Raw genomic sequence first — 18,974 nt, 5'->3', positions numbered from 1 at the left:
TTTTAAAGCAGGAACAGTTGTTACAGATTGAGAGATCTGATTTTACCCATTAGAAAAAAAAAAAATCCACCTTAAACCCGGGGAGTTATAGTTCTTCCTTGTGATTATTCATTAAAATAAGACTTGTGAAAATCATTTACTACCCACACCTGGACACTTTTGAGAATGTTAAAATGCTAAACTAAACAGGAAGCTAGGACAGCAGTTGTATATCAGAATTATTCTGGGCAAACCTGGATGTATGCTCACCCTGCTGAGGAAACAGACCCTTGGAGGCCCAGTGAAGGTAAAATTGGTCTTTACATCATTTTTCATAGATGTGTTTTATATTTTGATGATAATATAGTATATTGTGTTCTCAGCTATTGTTGTGTTTGAAGTGGGCACTGGGCCTTCTGGGTCTTTTGTATTTCACCTTCCCCAATCTAGGAGAGCATTCTCTATACATTAGACTTACAATAAGTTCTCTGATAATTTCTCTATTCATCAGCTCTACAATCTATTTAAAACGTTTAAAAGCTTTACCAGCATTCTTACTGTTCAGTCACAAAAGCTCATTTTCTGCAAGCAAGAAAGAGCCAGCTGACTGCTATTCATAGCAGAAAGCCTAACCTACATCCCCCATCTGTGGGTACAGCCAAGCAGTGTGATTGTTGACATCCCAATGATCATCATTTTTCCCAAAGCTTTAGTGTTCCTGCTGAAAGCAGTGCTTTCTGGAGGCCAGCCTTTCAGACATAATAAAAAGTGAAATAACCATGCTTTTGCCCAAAGACTTCAAACACTCAACCTTTCCAAAGGCCTTGGAAAACCATAAAAGTTGGCTGCAACCATTTGATCTTAGGCTTTTAATATAAGTTACTTTTGTGTCAAGCACTGTAGTACAGAGCATTCAGTCTATTCTTTTATTGCAGAATCCTAATGTATTTCACTAACACCGTAGTTACCATAGGAAAATAAATTATATTAGTGACTATACCAGTTCAGGGGGTTGTATGCATGATGACAAATCAGTGACAATGAGTTCCGATTTCAATGACCTTAAGCTGAAGCTACTATAATAAACAGAATGATATCACCATGCTTAGAGTTCCACATTTTATTAAAGTATGAAAGCGCACACAGATTTTTTTCATTGTAAGTTACAACGTTGCACTCACTGTCAATAACTTCCAACATGGAGGAGACATTGACATTTAGCAGCTCAGTCTCATAGATGGTCCAGTGAGCCATACAGGTTTCCCCTGCTATCCAAAAGTAGAATATTCCTATGAAATATCTCATAAGCTGAAATGGAATAAAGCAAAGAAGCAATTGCCATTAATTTATATGCAAAATTTTTGAGTGCTCTCAGACCCCTCAAAAAATGACCTCAGGCTTTTCTGATACCTTAGGATACATCTTGCTAATGGATGCACAAAGTAAATGGAGATAAAGCACAGATGCTCACACAGTTCAAAGCCCTGGCAGGTTGATGGTAAGATGCTGAGTGTAGTACCAGGGGAAGGAGCTTGGTGGCTCCACTCTCGCTGCTTGGGGTGCGCACTGACCCTATAATGGCTCGCTAAAAAACAAATACTAAACTCTATTTTTGTTTTTCGCCTTTTTCATAAAAGCAGAAATCCCCTTCTGAGATCTTTCAGTTAGCGAAAACAGGTGCTAAAGTCAGTCTTTTGTAAAAGCAAAGTGGCATAAGGTGAACTTTTAAAAGGCAGAGGATACTTACATGTTACCAGAAACTCTGATTTGGGTCTTCTTGGCAAATCTGGAATAAAATGAGAGTGCGTTGGTTTGTGTTTGGTTGTTTGTTTGGTTGTTTGGTTGGTTTTCTATAGTAAAGTATTTGATACGATTTTCATTATAAGTAAGTCATAGATAGCATTTACAAAATTTATTCTACTATAGACGTCAAATGCTTTACATCCTCAAGAGTCTCAATCACACACACACACACACACACACACACACACACACACGCACATGCATACAGAAATAAATTTGGTTTTCTTTCCATCAGTGTAGTCTGTTTTAGTCTGTTTCAGTCTCTCTCATCACTGGATTCTCATCTGTACATGACCTGTTCCTCCTAGGGGCCGTGGGGGCGCCATTCCTCCTCCCCCCCCGCCTGGACGGGGTGTCCTCACCCCTCGAGGGACTACTGTGACTCGTGGAGCTCTTCCAGTGCCTCCTGTAGCAAGAGGTGTCCCTACTCCACGAGCCCGCGGAGCACCGGCAGTGCCGGGATACAGGGCACCCCCTCCTCCAGCCCACGAGGCTTATGAAGAATATGTAAGTACCCTCGAGAAACCCATTGTTAGGAAGATCTCAATTCATTGGGTAACAAGCTAACCCTCAAAGACATTCATATACCATGAATATAGCAGATGATGTTTGCTGCAGAAGGCAAACGTCATTTGCATCAGAAGTTAATCAGTGCATTTAAACAAGAGCTTTTTTTGAGAAAAGCTTTTATTTTACAGGGACCATGATTGTTCGTACCAGTTAAGTAGCTTGCATTTTAAGAATTTTCCTATCTTTAGAAGATCAATCTCAAAAGGGAAATAATTATGAATACAATGTAAAATGTTTGAATATTCAGAAGCTTCTGGAACATGTTAAAGACTAGCATAAAACCCACTCGGCAGTATTTGACTATTATTATATTATAAACTTTGGTAATAATGTAAGACCATGTGGTTTGTCTTTCACTTAAATATCCTTGCTCTGTCTTTCACCATATGAAACATATGGAATTGGCAGATATGAAGAATTCAAAAAATATAGAATAAACAGAAGACATGTAGTGTCTGTAAGCAGTCCCCTCGCTTCCCAAGCACTCTGTCACTTGATACACCCTTTGATCTTTCATCCAGGTTGTTAATATTCCACTGGTCACATTGTATTCTAGTCCCTGTGACTAGAATACTGTGAAAATTATAAAAAGGCAGTTTCCTATTCACTTGTGTAACCATAGTAAATCCACTGTAAATGTTAAAGTGAATTGATACAAGCCAATCGTCATCTTATGAAACAGTTTCATTTTGTCTTTAACCTTTCCAGCATGCTCATCCCTGGTCTAGGGGATTATTTTATCCAGCCACCCACACACATGCTGTCTTCTTAAATGTCCTCTGTGAATGGTTACTTATTAAGCATAAACTCTTCAAGGACAGTTACTGTCACATGTGGGGCACTCAAAACACATAAATGTTCAATGAAGTGGTTAATAACCAGTAAAACTTAATCCAAAATAAAGTGAACATGATTGATAGGTATCACGAAGAATGTATTAGTGCTGAGAGTATGTTAGTATTTAGGAATGACGTTACTGCTTAGTATGAAACATTGACTAATATTTGCAAGAGGGAAGAAAAGTTATGTTTAGAAATCCATTTCTACTGGCAAAGGAGAAATGTGTTCATCTAAAGTATCTTTTGATACCAAAAAAGTTAGATATCAGTATCAGGCATTAATATTGAAAAACTTAATCTGAAAATTACAAAATGAGAAACAAAATATATTCCACCCTGTAAATATGACCACAAATTAGGAAACACAGAGCCTAGTCTTGATTTTGCCATCTCTTTCCTGAGAAATAACTATGAAATAAGTATGAATATGTATGAAATAAGTACTTGTTAAATGAATGAATTAAAAATCCACAATGGGATGATGGAAATTTTTTAAACGTCTCAGAAACCTTCTATCTCTGCCATTTTTATGTGCATTGTTTTGTTACCATGGTATTTGTGTCTTCCAAACAGAAGCTTAAGCAGTCAGATCTTTATTTCAAAAATTAAAAGAGAGAGAAAACCTTTTCAGGTCATAGTGGTCAACATTGTTATTAATCAGAGAAGTTACAGGGCATGGAGGGCACTGCGAAAGAGAAGAAGACTGGCAAAACATTGTAAGCTTTTGTGTAGCTACTAACACACGGTAGCCTTTCACATGCATTCCAATTTATAGTTGGATAGATCACTGGAATGCAGGCCAAATAAGAGTAAGCTACAAAAGCATGAAGAGCTTATAGAAACATGAGTGAAAGGGTTATATACTGAATAGGAGAGGGTGGTTTTTAGAGTAAGTAAAAGAAAATATGTAAAGCCATACTATCTGAATTTTTTATTTAGATTCTAAGGTATCCAGTCCCTTTTATTCATTCACTCAATCATTTACTGAGCCTCAGTCTTATTTCAGGCACTGTTCTCAAGGTCCTGGAGATGTAGCTGTGAACAAAACAGACCAAATATCTGCTTTCATAAAGTTTGCGTTTTAGTGCGGGGAGACAGAAAACAAACATATATTAACAAATGAATGAAGTAATGCCAGGTAGAGATAAGTGCTCTGGAGAGAGGTGGATGGAGGACACTACAGTAGCATGGGCTGTTATGGAAGGTCTCTCTGCCATAAAGACTTGAACAAATGCCTAATAGAGCAAGGGTCCAGGCTGAGAGGATGCCTCCATAAAGGGTATCCCTGGTAAAGGAAACAGCAAGCACAAGTGCCCTGAAATGGGACCTGCCTGGAACATTTGGGGGCCAGAAGCAAACAGAACATTAAAGCTGGAGCAGAATGTGTGAGGCAGAGGTAGTAGATGAGGTCAAGTAGATGAGGCTTTTGGAGTTTTGGGCAGGACAATGCCATGATCAGATTTATGTTTTAAGGGGCTCTGTTGACATCATGGAAAACAGAATATGGGGTAGGAGTGGGCCAATAATAGAAACAGAGACTGCTGAGTGACTCATTGCAGTATCCTCCACTGGCAAAATGATGGCTTGGAGGGGATGAGAAGAGAGATCAGAGTGTGAGAGCACTGGGAAAATGATCTGTTAGGTTTTGGATGATAAAATAGATGTAATGTGTGAGAAAAGAAAGTAAAAGGAATTTTTGCAACGTTTCTGTGAAGTGCAGGTTAAACTGAACCTTGAGCTGAGCAAGTGGGTTAAATCCAGATGTCCTTTATTGAGATGAGGAGTACTGGGGAGGGAAGCGGAAAGTCTGGCTTGCGGGAAAGTCAGCTGTGTTGCTGGGGGGACAGGACCTGACTTTTGAAACATACAGCAGCAGCCGGAGGTTTGCATTCTTGTCATGTCACTAGCTGTGCAATTTATAAATACTGAGGCTTGGATTTCCTGTCAACTTGGGTTTTCCTTTCTACTGGAAAGGGGAATTGTGCTCATCTAAAGTATCTTTTGTACAATAGGAGGTGTCAATATTGAAAATTTCAGACAATCTTAAACGTGCAAAATTGGAAACAGAAAAATACATTCTACTCTGTAAACAAGCCCACAGATCAGGAAACACAGGGCCCTGTCTTGATTCTGCTATCTCTTTCCTGAGACATAGTATGTATGAAATAAGTACTTGTTAAGTGAATGAACTAAAAATCTACAGCAGAGATGGGGGGCGGGGTGTTATATGAATAGAGAGTCATGAAGTCCAGTAATAGCAATACCATCAGGCCTTAAGAAAGTTCTAGAACGAGGAACTAGAAAATTGTCAAGAATCTCTTTTCCTATCTCATCTCTGTTCTCTGCATATATGTTTCCATTCACTTTAGTCTACAATCTACTGGATTTTTGGCTTCTCTTGATCAACGTATGTCCACCCCAGGGCTGCCACATTTGTGTCCAGTTCTCGTCACCTACAGACACTGACTGGCTGTCTGTCTCTCAGTCCCAGTCTAGATCCCCAGGTGAGGGAGTCATACTCACCCAGGCTTGTCAGGTGTCCAACACTAGTCAGTCAGCCATGACTAGGGACAGTTTCTGGATATTAAGTCTGGGATCTACTACTTACCAACCAGCAGTGCAAGGGAAGAGTAAGGGTCAAGTTCACACAATATGAACATGGTTATTGGGGGATTTGGCAGATTTCCCAAAATATATCTATGATAACATTCTCTTGATAACAGGCAAAAGTAGATAACTGTTCTTTAAATGCCCTTTTATGCCATGTTTTATAAAAACCTGTCATATGTCATATTTTAATTTTTTCCCCTGTAAACAATTCAATGATTATGTACAGAGTTTAATACATGGCTGATAAGGTGCTGTCAGCATCTCTGAAGTCTCAGACCAAGCTCAAATTAACACTCAAGAGCTGCTATTCTCTGCTCTAATTTTAAACTATTGATTCCTCTGTAAGGGGTAAGAAAAACAAAAGTTTAAGTGTTTCCGTAACAAAATAATAGCACCATGCTGAGTTGATGGTGAAAATCTCAAAGGAGTTCTTAACTTTCAGATAAAATTTCTAGAAAAGGTTCCCTTTATTATAAATGACACTGTGAGCCAATTCACTCCTCAGACTTCTCTTTCTTCCCTGCTGGGTCCCAGCATTACATTTCTGACCACACAGAATGGATACAGGTAATCAAATCCACTCCTTGCAGCCTGCCTGACAAGCAACAGCTTACAGTAAATGAGATTGCTGTTTAAAACCATCATTAGTGTTAGCAGAGTCTAAAAAAAATGTGAATTTTGGTTTAATTGTTATACATCCTAATCCAGACTTTAAATATTTTAAAGTTTCTTTGCGCTGACCTTCTACTAAGAAGTACATTTAAATTTTACAGATCCATCATCATGATCAAAATAGATTTGCAGAATTGAAAAGTAGAGTTCAAAAAGTCTCCCACATAACAAAATATGAAGTTGATCATCTGTATCAGTGGATAATATGTTAAGAGCCAGTAAACCGAAACATAAACTTTTGAATGCCTACTAGGTTCCAGTCACTATTTTAATTAACTTAATTTCATGATAACACAACAACCAGTTATCGATGAGTGATTTTAGTAGGTGAGGAATTAAGACTTGCATTCAATTTTCTGTCTCCAAACCTCTGTATCTTTGTCATCATAAGATATCCTACATAGTACTTGCTTCACAGAGAACTCACATGCACGTATACAGACCATTTATGCTTCACACCTCCCATCCAGACCACTAGTCCGGGCTTGAATCCCCTCAGCAATATTTAGGACATCTACCAGCCTCTACAGGAACACCTCCAACTATGGAGAACTCAGTACCTCCAGAAGCTAGGTGCTGGACATACACAAACTGTGGTTAAAGAGACACTACCTCTGCTCTCAAAAAGCATGCCATCTAGTGGGAGAGACAAAGAATTAGTCTAACAATTAACATAGGCTATGTAATTGCTTTAGGCTCTTATCTTACTCTACCTTCTATTAGAAGTAAGTTTTGCTCTTATCTTCTCGCCCATAATTTAAACATCCTAAAGGCTGAGAGTGTTTCTTACATTTATTTTATCTTTGCAGTTCTAAGTGCTGAGAATTAGCAATTGAATTGAACCTATTTATGATATTGTTGGAAAGATGTTATATCTATGCACACTCACGTACATATACATATTTTATATAAATATTAAATGAATGAAAGTAAAACACAGCATATTTTAAGTGTCAAATAGAGACTACACCTGCTTCCAGTAAAGAGAATTATCACCATGGCAACGGGTGTTTTAAAAAACCTCTAAGAAGGCAAGGAAGACAGCAAGAGCAAACCAAGAAAAGTTAAGTATAACTTTGAAAAGTAGAGAGAGGGGGTAGGAAGCTCCCTGCAAAAAGGAATGCTAAGGGGGAAGGCAAGAAGAGGGACCTTTCAAAGGAAATTGTAAGAAGCTAGGAGAACAATTTGGGGAAATAGGATTCATTTAAGATAGCAGTGAACATGATATAGGATTACAGATGACCTTAAAGGCTGAGGTTCTAACTTTACTGACTGTCATTAACAACCACCTGACGGTTTTTCAGCAGGAGATTAAACAAAGATTTGGGGGAATTTTATGATCCTCAATTGTTCATAATTTGCAGTTTTATAATTCTCAATTATTAGGGTGGATTGGAGAACAGAGTGAAGAAAGGAGAGATGATTTAGGGAATCAACTGCAGTGAGACTTCCTGAGATGTGGCCTTGAATTATGGAAGCACAGGAATGGGATTAAAAGTATCAAGGCCAAATATAGCACTGAAAATGGAAATAATAGGGTTTGTGACAAGTGAATGTGAGAGGAATAGGAAAATCCAGTCAGGGCTCAAAGGTACGCTTGTATGAGGGGCAAGATTGAGATAGGAGGGAGGGCTATAATGGGGAGGAGTGGGCAGTGAAGAATTGAGTTTGAAGCTAAACAAGGTCCTTTCCAAGGCTTACAAATGTCCTCACGGGGCCATGTCTCTGAGTTGCAGAGGTAAGGTCTTTCACCTGCTATCAGTTGAGATCACTTCCCCACCTGTCACACTTCCCCTTGGGTAAGGTGATACCAGAGGACAAGGTTGTTTATGAAATTGTGCTCAGTGGAGTTCATTCATCTCGAGTTTAATAGGATATTTTTATTTGCATGATCACGTATTGCTAATGTTCTATTATAGAAATAATTCCAGAAATATTCTTCCCATCTTGCCTGGTGTCATGACACAAGTGTTCATGGACACAGATCTGACTTATTTAAGTTGGGAACTCAGGCACTAGTGCTGGAAGTATTTGGTTAGTGGTGGAAAAACAAGTTTGAATTGTATGGGGGCCAGAAATGTTCTGTTGAGAACTTTCCACATTATTCAGAACATGATAGATATGAAAGAAACGTCATAGAGCCTTCCCCAAATTTGACAGTAATCCTCATAGTCTATAATGTAACCAGTAATGAGTTGTAAAACTGAGATAAACTTTCAAAACTACCAATAATAATAAGTGTTTTCTATCAACCATGCTGGAGGAAGAAAAAATCAAAACAGTTTCCTTTCCTCTCTATAGAAAATATTATAAAGTCATTGTCATATTAGAGGTGATCAAAAATTATGCCTTCAAAAAATAGGAAAAATAATCTAGGTGTATATTAGGCAACTAGTGAATGAAAATACTGTATTGTTGTCTGGAGCTTGTCATGTTTGTATTTTCAGTTTTTAAAATTTTGCAGTTTAGGGGCGCCTGGGTGGCTCAGTTGGTTAAGCGTCCGACTTCAGCTCAGGTCATGATCTTGCGGTCCATGAGTTCAAGCCCCGCTTCGGGCTCTGGGCTGATGGCTCAGAGCCTGGAGCCTGCGTCTGATTCTGTGTCTCCCTCTCTCTCTGCCCCTCCCCGTTCATGCTCTGTCTCTCTCTGTCTCAAAAATAAATAAAACATTAAAAATTTTTTTTAATTTTGCAATTTAGCCATGATTGCTTTTCTCATTCAAAATAAATATTCACTTTCATGCCTAATATACATAATTTGTAACCTTTTTCTTAAAGATAGATGCAAAAATTGTATATATTCAGGACCCACAAGCTCCTTTAAAAAATTTTTTTAATGTTTATTTTTGAGAGACAGAGAGTGAGAGAGAGAGCGAGAGAGTCAGGGAGAGGCAGAGAGCGAGAGGGAGACAGAGGATCTAAGCAGGCTCCAGGCTCCAAGCTGTCAGCACAGTGCCCAACACGGGGCTCAAACTCACAAACCGTGAGATCATGACCTGAACCGAAGTTGGACACTTAATTGACTGAGCCACCCAGATGCCCCAGGACCCACAAACTCTTAGTCTGTCCCCATAGAAGAAAACAATGGCAATATTTATAGGAAAATGGATGGTATATATAGGGCTGGTACAGTGGGGTGGGGTACTGTTTAAAGAAAAAACCTGACCGTGTAACCAGAGTTTCTTTCCAGTACTGAAAGTCTGTTCTGCTATGCTCAGCTACAGCCATGTTGCTGCTGTTGATAAGTATGCTATTCCTTGTGGAGATGCCATCCTTTTCACAAAGGTTGTGTGGAAGAATTAAATGTGCAGCTGAAGACACACAACTTCCAGAAGTGTCCATCAGAAAACATACTGTCAACATAAATATTTGCTTAAGTAAACACTCTCTTGTGGCTTACATGTTGGTGTAACATAAAAAAAAAAATGAAAACAAAACCCTCAGGTACACAAAATAGTTTCCTGCTTCCAAAGACATAGATCCAATTAATTTTTAAATTAACTCAAATCTTTTCCAACAGTTAATATCCAGATATCAAAATGGTGCATGGGGGCACAACAAAGGAAGAGAAAATATCAGTTCAATGCTACCTGAGAAATTTGGCCATGTATAATCAATCATGTTAACCGAATTTATAAAATTCATTTTGACAAATTTTTGAAAAGCTTTTCCCTTCATCAGTCTTAACTAAGCCTATCAGCATTAAAGCTCATCCTATCAACTGATTACAACTCTGAGGCATCCTTTCAGTAACAATGAGAGAACTAGAAAATTCACTGGTAAATCAATAGTCCTTAAAATTTCCATAAATGAGTTCAGGCTGCCAACCTTCAATTTCATGTGTATGGAACATTTTTTGACAGGAGAAGGAAATAAGTATTAAATGATAATTGAAATCAATTCTTGTGCCATTTTTGTGGAAGGAAAGATTATGAGCCTGATCTATAATGCATTTCGAGGGGAGCCACATGTGGTGATTTTCTGTGTAATAGTCAAGAGCCTTCACCCAACGAAGGGAGATTTTTATTAGAGTTTCTAGATTGGATATTTGTATTCCATTAAACATTCTTGTTTGAGTTTCATGCTCTAGTCTCCCCTTAGTAGAGACTAATTTACCAGAATGCATTGTAGGATTTTGTTTTTTGAAATGTAACCAATATTTAAATTAAACAAAACATGTGAACTTAATGAAATATTTTTTGAAACTATCGGATAGGCATAATACTGCAGTGCTTTAAATCCCCATAGATAGGTGGTGTTTTTTAAGGATTATTAAAATATTAAATTATTTCCCCAAAATATAAGGTAGCATCTTTTTAAATTGTGTGCAGTTTTCATCTAAAGTTGAAGCTTGAATAAACCATCCTTCTTCTAGCATTATGTTTTAGGTTTTAAGTCATTTTAGAACAGATGCAGATTCTTTTAGTGGCCACAACATAGGATTGTATCCAAACCTCTACCTTATAATTACCATGATGACTAATGTCTTTTGTAACACTTACAAGGAAGAACATAGTGTTTCCTCTCTGTCCCTTTTTGAGATGACTGTTAGCTGATGGAAAATATTATAAAGTATTTAAAGTTTCCTTTAGGCTCTGTTGTTATGGTCCTTTTACAGTGTCTGCTATAGATACAGGGAGGGAGAGCAGTGGCAAAAATGCCCCCAAACTGCCACTTCTGCCTTCAGTTACACCATTTTTTGTTTTTAAAATTATTAGTGTATTTTAGGTCATATTATTTTCTATCTTTTCTCCATACACATGGTCGAAGGATCAGTAATAAAAGTGAATTGAGCCTTAATTTCTTTCTATAGATATGTTCTTAAAAGGCTGTGCTGGGTATATCATTTTTTTTCTTCTGAGTTCATTATGATTTTGATTACGATATCCCCACTAAAAATTTAAGACCCTAAAGAAAGTGACAAATCAGACCTAAGAATCCTAAAGTCATTTTTTCTTTTGCTGGTCACAAAGCAATATTCTATGTGTTTTGCCAACACCACCCTTAACATTCTCTGGCAAACAAAACTTGGTTAAATGCAACGTGCCTTGATTGTCAGTGGCTTTTGGCTTTTGGCTTTTTTTGGCAGAAAACCAAATAGGAATGGTTAAATAGGATTGAGTCCTTGTCCATATTCTGGCCCTCTTTCATTATGGATTCCCCTTTTAGGTGAAAATAGTGGCTGCTAAATCTTGCCATCAGTCACATATCTTTGTGATTATTTTCTGTGGTATCTTATGAGTTAAAGGCTTCTACTGGGGAAACTACAGATGTTCTTTGCAATAACTTTTAGTAATCTCAACATTTGAATTAAGAAAATTTCTCTTCCTTTTTGGAGATAACAAACTTTACTTTCCCTTTATATGAAACTATGTTGTGGATTATTTCTGTCTTTTATTTCTTAGAAACAAAATAGAGAATATACCACTAATGGGCTTTTAATTTTTTTCCATATTCCTTCATGTAACTACAGCCCTTCTTAGAACCTCTGACCTACAAACATCCATGTAAGGTAATTTGTTCTCTATTTTACACTGTCATGGATACTAATGGAGCTGGAGAGCTGTGGATACAGCTGGTATGAGGGCTGGAGTGAAAGCTGAGGGTGCAGAGGATGAGCAATTTGTTCTTTCAGGCGATCTTTCCTTTCTTCTCAACCTCCACAAATAAGTCCAAAATCTTCCCTGTGTGTCTTCTATTCTTGATGTAAGAAAATAATTAAAACAACAAACTCATTTAATATGAGTCATGGGGGTTGTGTGTCATAGGGAGTGAAAGAGATTTTGCTTTTAATGTTCTTATTGTTCTTCCCCTTATAACAGTACTAGATGCAACTACATGAAAATAAAAGCCAATGTCCTTTGCTGTACTTTCAGCCCATGTTATAATTTCTGTTACATGGCAGTCTTTTTTATTAAATAATGTACCTGGAATTTATGCATTTGCAGAATAATAAATAACTAGCCAGAAGAGTAACTGGAACCCACCACTAATATATTCATCTGGTCTGCATCGGTACAGAGCACCAGCTGGTGTCCATTCTGCTTGGTCAAACCTCAGATCTGATTGGTTGGGGCCCGAGTCGTTCTGGCTGTTAAATGTTGTACCACTTCCACGTTGGTGAAATTCTAGTAGAAATACAATGTAACAGATTTTCACAAATAGGCAAATTAAGTCAACTGAGCTTAGAGATTAGGATTCCTTAGCCAAGCCATTGGGGCATTTGTCCAAGCCAGATGGTTGCACTGCACCAAAACCTCTTCTGATCACAGTTACAGCTGATGGCACATGCGACTTCAGAATTCCCAGTGCTCTGCCTGTCATCATGCTGAAATTCATCACTGTCTCTTTCCTGGACAATGTGTCCCACATCCGTAGAGAGAATGGGACATAATCTAATGTACCTCACCCACTTTACTTCATCATATACATAGAGTCCTCTGAATGCAAAAAGCCACCATGCACTTTTGGATGTCACAGAGTCTTATCTAGTCCACTACTTTAGTTTACGTCGAAGAAATTAAGGTCCAGAAAATGAATGACTGAACTAAAGTCACACACCTGGTAATGCCAGTCACAGGTTTCATGACTTTTCTTGCAGTGATTTTTCTAACACACATTACAAAAAGAGCAAGAAAATCACAAATGCACTTGCTTATGTATCTTCCAGTTAACTAGACTAATCATCGGCACCCATGTTGAGCTTTAAACTTTTCTAAAATTTACAAGGAGTAGATCGAGAGGATGACATAAGAAAATGTTTGAGTCCTCATGCTAAGCAGATTTACCAGTGAAGTTTATGGGGCCCAAATTTCTCCTTTGACTGTGTCTTCCCTTATCAGGAACCTGAAAGCCTTCTAGAAGTCACACACATACACACACGTGTGTGTGGGTAGGCAAGCACACACAGGTACATATCGTCTGTATTTTATGTTTTTTAGTGACTGACAAATAAACCAAAAGCAAACATAAACAAAAGGGGAATTCCAGTTTTCCTTTACTTATCAAAATATTTTCTTGTTAAAAAAAGGATTTATAGAAATGTAAGAATATGCATTTCTCATGTTCTCTCTTACTTCTTTGTAAAACTCTACCCGACAGTACAGAGTTACAGTTGTGAAGACAGGAGTGTAGTTTACTGTCATGTAGAAAACATACCTATGAGGTAGGAAAAGGTTTGAGGAGATATCTCTATGGATTTAGTGGGTAAAAAGTACTTGGTCATTAAGCCGGAAGAGACTCCTGTGTTTGAAACCAGATTTTTACCAAACATATCTATTCCATTCTACATTCCAAATGTAAGTTAAAACATATTAAGCAATAAACTACAGAATGGAATTATACACATAAAGCTCCAAATGTAATGAAACAAAAAAACTTTCCTATCTAGATCACATTTAAGGTTTTCTTTTACATAAGAAAATATAGTTTTAAAATTTAGACAACAGAATGTGATGGTTTTCATTTGTAATTTAGGCAGCAAATAACCAGCCCAAATAAATCTACCAAATCTTCTTCCTCCCAGAAAGTAATCTCCATTAAAATTTCTTCCAAAATAACAGGTTTCATCCAGCTATATTCCCCTTTTTTCTATTCTAAGCTCCTTACAGGGCTTAATATAACACCATATTTTCTCATAACACCACATTTTCAGCTTTCATTTCTAAAGCTGTCTTAAACCTTGACTCTCCCTATTGACCTATTTGTTTGAGAATCTCCAGTTATTTCCATTCTAACAGTACTTCTTTTCCTACACCTGTGCATCTAAACCTTTCATCATCATCTCCCAAGTTAGGATTCCTCCTGATTTGTCTACTTCTGTTCAGTTGAACCCCAAAAATGTAAAAGTCATTTTTTGAGTCTTTCTTTGCTTTTGTTTCAAATGCTAAACTCAGATTAGTTTTCCGAAAATGCTAACTTTATCATGTCACTCCTTTGTTAAGAAATATCCATCTATCTCTTCCCATTACCTAAAATCTAAAATTTCAACTTCTTAATTTTACATACATGATATTATGAGAAGATGAAGAGCAGTAATTTTACAAGCTTATTGTTAACTGAGTTTCATTTTCAAATGAGGTTTGGCCAAGAATAAACACAAAATAAATCTAAAAGCAAGAGAGAAAAATCTTAAATTTATATAGCCAATAATTAACAGCAACTTTAATATATATTAAATACATTCTTACTATATTATAATATAATTCTATAATTCTTAATATACTAAATTAATGTATATTCTGAAAATATTAAAATACATTGTGCTATTTGATTCAGTTTTACCTAATATTTATTGAATGCCCATTCTATATGATATTAATTTCTGTAGGAAGAGGCATGATGGATGAAAATGGTGGTCATTTTTAATGCATGTCTATTGTACGTTAGGGCTTTTACATACATAATCTCACAACAATAATGAAAAGTAAGAGGTATAATTCTTGTTTTTCCATTAAGGAATTTTGGGGTCAAAGAAATAGATAAATCTGCCAGTCACCTGTCTGATACAAGAGCCAGACAGATCTGTCTTCAAAGCTAATACCTTGTTGGATATAAAGATGTAAAGGCAAAGCTCCTGGCTTTAAAAGGGCAACAGGTAACACACTTGCACAAAAAACAAAGCTTACAGGTTCAGGGCAGAGTATACTTTGTGAGGGAGGACTCAAGACTTCATTGTTAGATATATACCGATACTTTCCTGACCTACCTCTCAACCAGTATAAAGTAGTTATGACACCTGCTGGAAATTCCATTAAACTAAACCTATCTGTAATATTTTGTATTTGCTTTGCTTCCACTCAGGTCAAAGAACTAATCAGTTATAATGCTATTTGATATAGTGCAAATATAGGCATTTACAGGAAAAGCAACCAATAATCTTCAACTTTATGGTAGTCAGGATAGAAAAGACTGAAGCAGTTATACACATGCTGAAGTTCTTTGGAAGTCTAGAATATTAAAAGTAGCCAGAAAATCCAACAATGATAATAATTATTATAATCATAATGATATCGATAATGGAAACAACTGATATAATTAAGTACTTACTTTGAGCCAGACACCATGCAAAGTTATTCACCTTCAACATCTAATTTTTACCACATTATTATGTTGGTATTATGTCCATTTTACAGTTGAAGAAACTGAGATTGAAAGAGGCTAAGCAGTATGCCCAAAATTAGCTAGCCACAGAGCGGCAGAGCTAGTATATATATATATATAAGTAAGATTGCAAGGGCATTGCCCATAGTCTCCAAGCTATAACAGTACAGTACTTAACAGATGGCAGGTGTTTGCCTAGGTGCTACACATAGACTCAAGTTACCTTCCTGGCACTTCTGTGAAAAAAAGTGCTATTACTTTCTTAGATAGGAAGGATTATATGTAGGGAGAAGTGCAGGGAAAGATTTAGTAGCTGAGCCAACATTATCCAGGTAATGAGCTGCAGGAGCTGGGATTTCCAACCAAATAACCTGGCTCCAGTCCACCCTGCTCTGATGTCTATAGGGAAGCTTAGCAAAAGTATCATTTGGATACTGAGTTGCAAATGATACCAGTGGAAAAAAATGAGTGGGGTATTTCAAGGAACCACCTAGTAAATCTTCCTGGTCTAAAGTGAACAAATAAAAACAAGGACTTGGTGGAGGAGGGGGCTTGAAAGATGAGTTGGGGCAAAGTGATAAAATGAGTTGTGGAAAAAAAATGCCTCAAAGAGAATTTAATTGTAAGATGATGGTTAGTGAGAACTGGCTGAATGTTACCGAGACATCCAAGAATGAATGTAACTGTGCACATCAGCAGGGACTGAGGCAAGTAGACACCGAAGACAGGAAACACCATCGAAAGCCTATGTAATAATTTCTGTAGGAGTGCAGTTGCTAAGAGGGGACAATATGGGAGGCATTATGGAAGATGTAGTAAATTAATTAAACCAACTAATTCCAGAATTCTGATCATTGTGCAAAAGACTTTAGGTAATTAAAAAATAGAAAATTATCCAATACTATTTATTTTTGGCTTAAATATTAATTGGACATTACAGAATGTTTATACTAAGGCTAGTTAACACTTTTATCCTCTCACATAATTGCATTTGTTTTGTGTGTGTAATGGTAACATTTAAAATCTATTCTCAACTTTCAAGTATATAGTAAGTATTATTAATTATAGTCAACATGCTGTACATTAGATCCCCAGATCTTGTTTGTCTTATAGGCGGGACTTTGTACCCTTTGACCAATATCTCCTCATTTCCCCCACCCTCTCAACATTATTTTCTTAATCACACATCTTTTTCCTATAAATGTTTTCCCGTGTATCTATGTCATGATAAGAGCGTCAGTTAGGAAACATTTTAGACAATTGTTTATGAAATCCACAGCCTTTAAATGAGATTTAAAAAGATTTGGAAGAGAAAAATGATACTTATTTTTTTACCAAAAATAAAATAATATAATGTAGTCATATCATGACTGTGGATTTTTTCAGCCAAATGCTTGAACCACTTTCTAAAGAGATGTTTTAAACATAATATCATAACAAAGTGGTTTTTACACTATTTTTTTTAGAAGCATCCATCTGTCAAAGGCACTTTTAGCCCTTGTTCCAGTTACATAATAGTGAGGAACAAGTGTTTTGTTTTGTTTTCCTTGGTAGTTTTATATTTATGATCTCAGAAGTTACTGAGATCTGTTTGCAGGACCTCAGCAGCCCGTCAAGGGAGCAGTGTAGGTCTGGAAGAGCTGTTAGCCCCTGAGGGAGCTAACCGGGGGCTGAGTCAGAAGAGGGAGGCACAAAGCCCAAATGCATTGCAGGTGAGACAGAGGGAAGAAAAACCAGGGCTTTCCAATTACCAGAAAGATTCTCTTCCTCTTCCATATAGCCTCCATTGAATTTTCTATTTGCACTCCTAGGAGAGTGTTTAGAAGATGCTCTATAGGAATGGTGGAATTGTCATTCTCCCAATATGTTTTCTGGTCATTTCTATCTCTTCTGGTTTCTTGCCTTCCGTCCCATTCCTCCTGGTCATTCAGACAGGCTGGAATCAAGACTTCTAGAGAGTACATGACACTGCTAGTCCAGTGCAGAAGTCAGCCAGCAGACCTTTCCTGCAGAGGACCTGGAGTGAACATTTTTGGCTTTGCGGGAAATACAGTCTGTGTCACAACTATGCGACTTTGCCATTGTAGCACAAATGTGCCATACACAATATGCAAATGAATGGAAGTGACAATGTTCCAGTGAAGCTTTATTCGGGAAAAAACGGGTGACAGGGCCATTTTTAGTCCAGGGGCCATAATTTGCCAACCCCTGGCCTAACGTGTAGCACTCACTGTATTTTGTATTTATCTCGTGACAGATATCAGAATCAAATTTACAAGGAACATATTTCTGCAATGACGGCAAAAAAAAAAAGACCCTGGAATTTTAGCTTATGTGAATTATCTAAGGCCTCTCCTTTTCTCATAGGAACTGCATGTCAAAGAAGAGGGCTAAAACATTACATAAAACCATATCAAATTCACTCCATCACTAACTGCCAGAGATGGTGGTTTGCATAGAATTATTTTCATCTCCAGCCCCTCCCGCCCTTTTAATTTAAAGATACATATGTGATGTAGCACACTGCCAAATTGCTTACTAAAACAGCTGAATACCATTAAGGGAAAAAAAATCTCATTTTCAGCAGAGCTTCTGAAGGCTGGGTGATGGAGGCACCGTGCAGGTGAGTGTCTTGCTAAATGATAAATGAGCTTGGATCCTCATAATTTTTAGAAGAATGTAGGTACAGTAATACCAATATTCTATATAGCTACATACTTCTGATGATAAATTCTCCTGTGTCACCTCACTGGTAGTGTGCTATGTCCCCGCCATTTGTAATAATCTAGTATTGTAAGCTGCTGGCAGATAAATATTCACACAAGTGTACTACTTGTTTTCTTCTGAAAGAACCTGTTAGCCATCGTGCTTCAGACAGACTCAAGTTTAATGCATCCTTTAAAAAATGTATTTGGCAGTAAAAATGTTGTGAAAATTGATCTTGTTATAAAATTTAGCACCTTAGATTTGACATTAAGGCCACTTAGAGACTTCAGCAATCAGTAAGGCAGAGAGGGAACAACTGAATTTCAAGGTAATGGTTAGGAGGCCATAAAGTGAGAAATTGGAACAGGTTACAAAATCCAATCTTTCAAGTTGGTCATTTATTTGTCAACTACTCCAGCTCTAGGATACTCTACAAATACAAACAAATAAATAAATAATGCTTGCTCTCTGGCATTTTTCTTAAATCTGATGAGAACAAACCGGAGTCTTTTAAGATTGCTTCAACATCACAGAGAACCAGCAATAAAAAGCAGAACCCAAGCAGCAAATGACAAAAAAAAAGAATATGATAATCTAATAAATAAATACAAGAAAGGGATAATTTTAAATTTGCAGAGTCATAACCAATATGCTAGTTTGACTTCAGAAATAAAATGATATAAAATTAAACATT

The 18,974-nt window shown here is 37.1% G+C and overlaps 1 protein-coding gene across 6 annotated transcripts in view; it reads left to right on the top strand.

Moving 5' to 3' along the window:
- KHDRBS2 (KH RNA binding domain containing, signal transduction associated 2) overlaps window positions 1-18,974 on the top strand; it is a 600,763-nt gene that overhangs the window by 396,841 nt on the left and 184,948 nt on the right. For all 6 annotated transcript variants that reach the window (XR_013555660.2, XR_013555659.2, XM_078447041.2 and 3 more), the window contains exon 6: window positions 2,091-2,289. Coding sequence is in view for 4 of the 6 variants with exons in the window: in XM_078447041.2 (XP_078303167.1) it covers window positions 2,091-2,289 (199 nt within the window). In the remaining 2 variants the exon portion in view is untranslated. The remainder of the gene's footprint in view (window positions 1-2,090; window positions 2,290-18,974) is intronic.

This window comes from Panthera onca, chromosome B2, assembly GCF_046562875.1.
Source record: "Panthera onca isolate mPanOnc1 chromosome B2, mPanOnc1 haplotype 2, whole genome shotgun sequence".
NCBI lineage: Eukaryota > Metazoa > Chordata > Mammalia > Carnivora > Felidae > Panthera > Panthera onca.
Note: the sequence above shows the minus strand (reverse complement) of the source record. Positions and strands in the feature narration are given on the sequence as shown.